At 52.4% G+C, this 1,868-nt stretch overlaps 1 protein-coding gene across 3 annotated transcripts; it reads right to left on the reverse strand.

The window, feature by feature from the left end:
* Nucleotides 1-426: 426 nt before the first annotated feature.
* On the reverse strand, nt 427-1,570 carry KVP17_001836 (uncharacterized protein; the record flags this gene model as incomplete). Of its 3 annotated transcripts, XM_068517594.1 has the most annotated exons (3): nt 427-548; nt 576-1,085; nt 1,114-1,570. In XM_068517594.1, the coding sequence occupies 3 exons, from the start codon at nt 1,568-1,570 to the stop codon at nt 427-429; spliced, it is 1,089 nt and encodes a 362-aa protein (XP_068378583.1). The 3 variants fall into 3 exon arrangements, with proteins under 3 accessions (XP_068378583.1, XP_068378582.1, XP_068378584.1); XM_068517593.1 differs by lacking the exon at nt 1,114-1,570 and having other exon boundaries at nt 427-1,005; XM_068517595.1 differs by lacking the exon at nt 427-548 and having other exon boundaries at nt 1,082-1,570.
* Between the last annotated feature and the right edge of the window lie 298 nt (nt 1,571-1,868).

Genomic DNA, 1,868 nt, shown 5'->3' on the forward strand with positions numbered 1-1,868 from the left:
TGTATAGCAAGTTATTGGATTTGGAAGGCATAGGCCTTCCAACGCTAGAACCTGCACATGGAACAAGATGATGTTGTCCTACGGTCTCAAGGTTGTGGCAATCCTCTGGTCTCAAGGTGGTTGTGGCAACCCTAATTATGGGCACCTGGAGGGTTCCATACTCAAAGGTCGCATTGTATAGCAAGTTATTGGATTTGGAAGGCACAGGCCTTCCAACGCTAGAACCTGCACATGGAACCAGATGATGCCCTCATAGTGATGATATGCTCTCCACGTCTTTAATTATGGGGATGACTGGGACAAAACGGCTACAGAATTTTGAAGCCATACTTTCGTATGTATTGCGGAAACAGCAATTACAGAAGTATACATACAGCGACGAATAATCATAATTGCCGCCATTTCAGAAAATAGACCAATGGTATTTCATACGTGATACGAGTTTTCGTCGTGGACCCAGCTGCTGCTTTTGAGAGCCTTTACCAGCAGTTGCACCGATTCGGCCGGCAGACCACCCGTAGGAACTCTAAGGCATCCTTCGTACACATCTGAGTAGCATCCCCCTCGCACCTCACTGACGGTAATGATTCCGGCATCTTCACAAATGTCAAGTGTAGGTTTCGTGAACAGCGGGTGTGCCAAAAGATCAGTGGTTTTAGCTCGATCTGCCGGCTTCCATCTTACACAGACCTGCACAAACCTCCGGAACTGTTCTAACCTCTCCGCAGAGCCGATAAGACGGGGGAAATGGGGAACCTTCACAGGTTCGGAATCCAAATTTTCGGGGTCATGCGTTTGGGACAGGAATTTTACCATGTCCAGCATAGTCGGGTTCTTCTTGGCCTTTTTCCCCTCGGTATGACTGGCTTGCACGTGCAGCTGTCCGAGTGCGATGCGGTAGAGAATGATGCCAAGTGACCAAATATCTGCTGCCCGAGACAATGTCTGCTTCCCGCCATCAGGCTGGCAGGTTTCAGGGCTCATGTAGTGGAGCGACCCTACCATTGTTTCACGAAGAATGTGGGTTGTATTACCGCCAACCTCATCGGCGATTCCGAAATCAATGAGCTTCAGAATGGGTTTATCTGTATCTGAAGGTGAACACCCTCCCACACAGGTCAGCCCCCTCCGTGATTACGAAATTGGCGGGCTTGATGTCACCATGCACCACCCGCACTGAGTGACACTCATGGATCATGGAAGTAAGCTGCTGACTGATGTCGATCAGCAATTCGATAGGCAGGCGAGGCATTTTGTCTAAGATCTTGGTCATGTATGCTGCCAGGTCACCGCCAGTAGCGAGCTCCATCACGATACGAATGAACTCCGGAGTCGCTTCGCACTTTCGAATCTGTATGATGCCGGGGACATCCTGGAATCCTTGCAGCGTCTGCAGCTCATTAAGTTGCATGCGATAGAGGTAGTTGGAATGCTCAGCCGGCAATGCGGGGTCAGCTACGACTTCTTTCAGGGCCCAGACCTTCCCTGATTCGTCGAGAACCTTGAACACCTGCGACTGCCCGCCCCTACCCACCTTCTCAATGCGTTCGAACCGCTCCCCGTCCACCATCACAAAGTCGGGTTTGGAAGGGAGACCGGGGGGGCGGTTGGCGATCGCTTCTGGGTTGGGACACAGCGACTGAGAAGTGGCGTTGGTGGCAGATCTGGCTCCTGGATGCGCCGTACTTTTGACGGGAGAGTGAGTCACAGGAGGGGTAGGTCTGGCAGGGGAGTGGGTTGAAGGAGGAGCAGGTCTGGCAGGGGAGTGGGTTGAAGGAGGAGTACTCTTGGCAGGAGAGCTAGAACCCGTCCCCACGGGTGCCAACCGGGTACCAAGCGCCCTGTACCTCACGCCAGAGCCTGGAGTT

The sequence above is a fragment of a genome (genome assembly GCF_019968985.1).
Source record: "MAG: Porospora cf. gigantea B chromosome Unknown PgB_NODE_145_length_33736_cov_325.084_1-2000, whole genome shotgun sequence".
Lineage (NCBI taxonomy): Eukaryota > Apicomplexa > Conoidasida > Eugregarinorida > Porosporidae > Porospora > Porospora cf. gigantea B.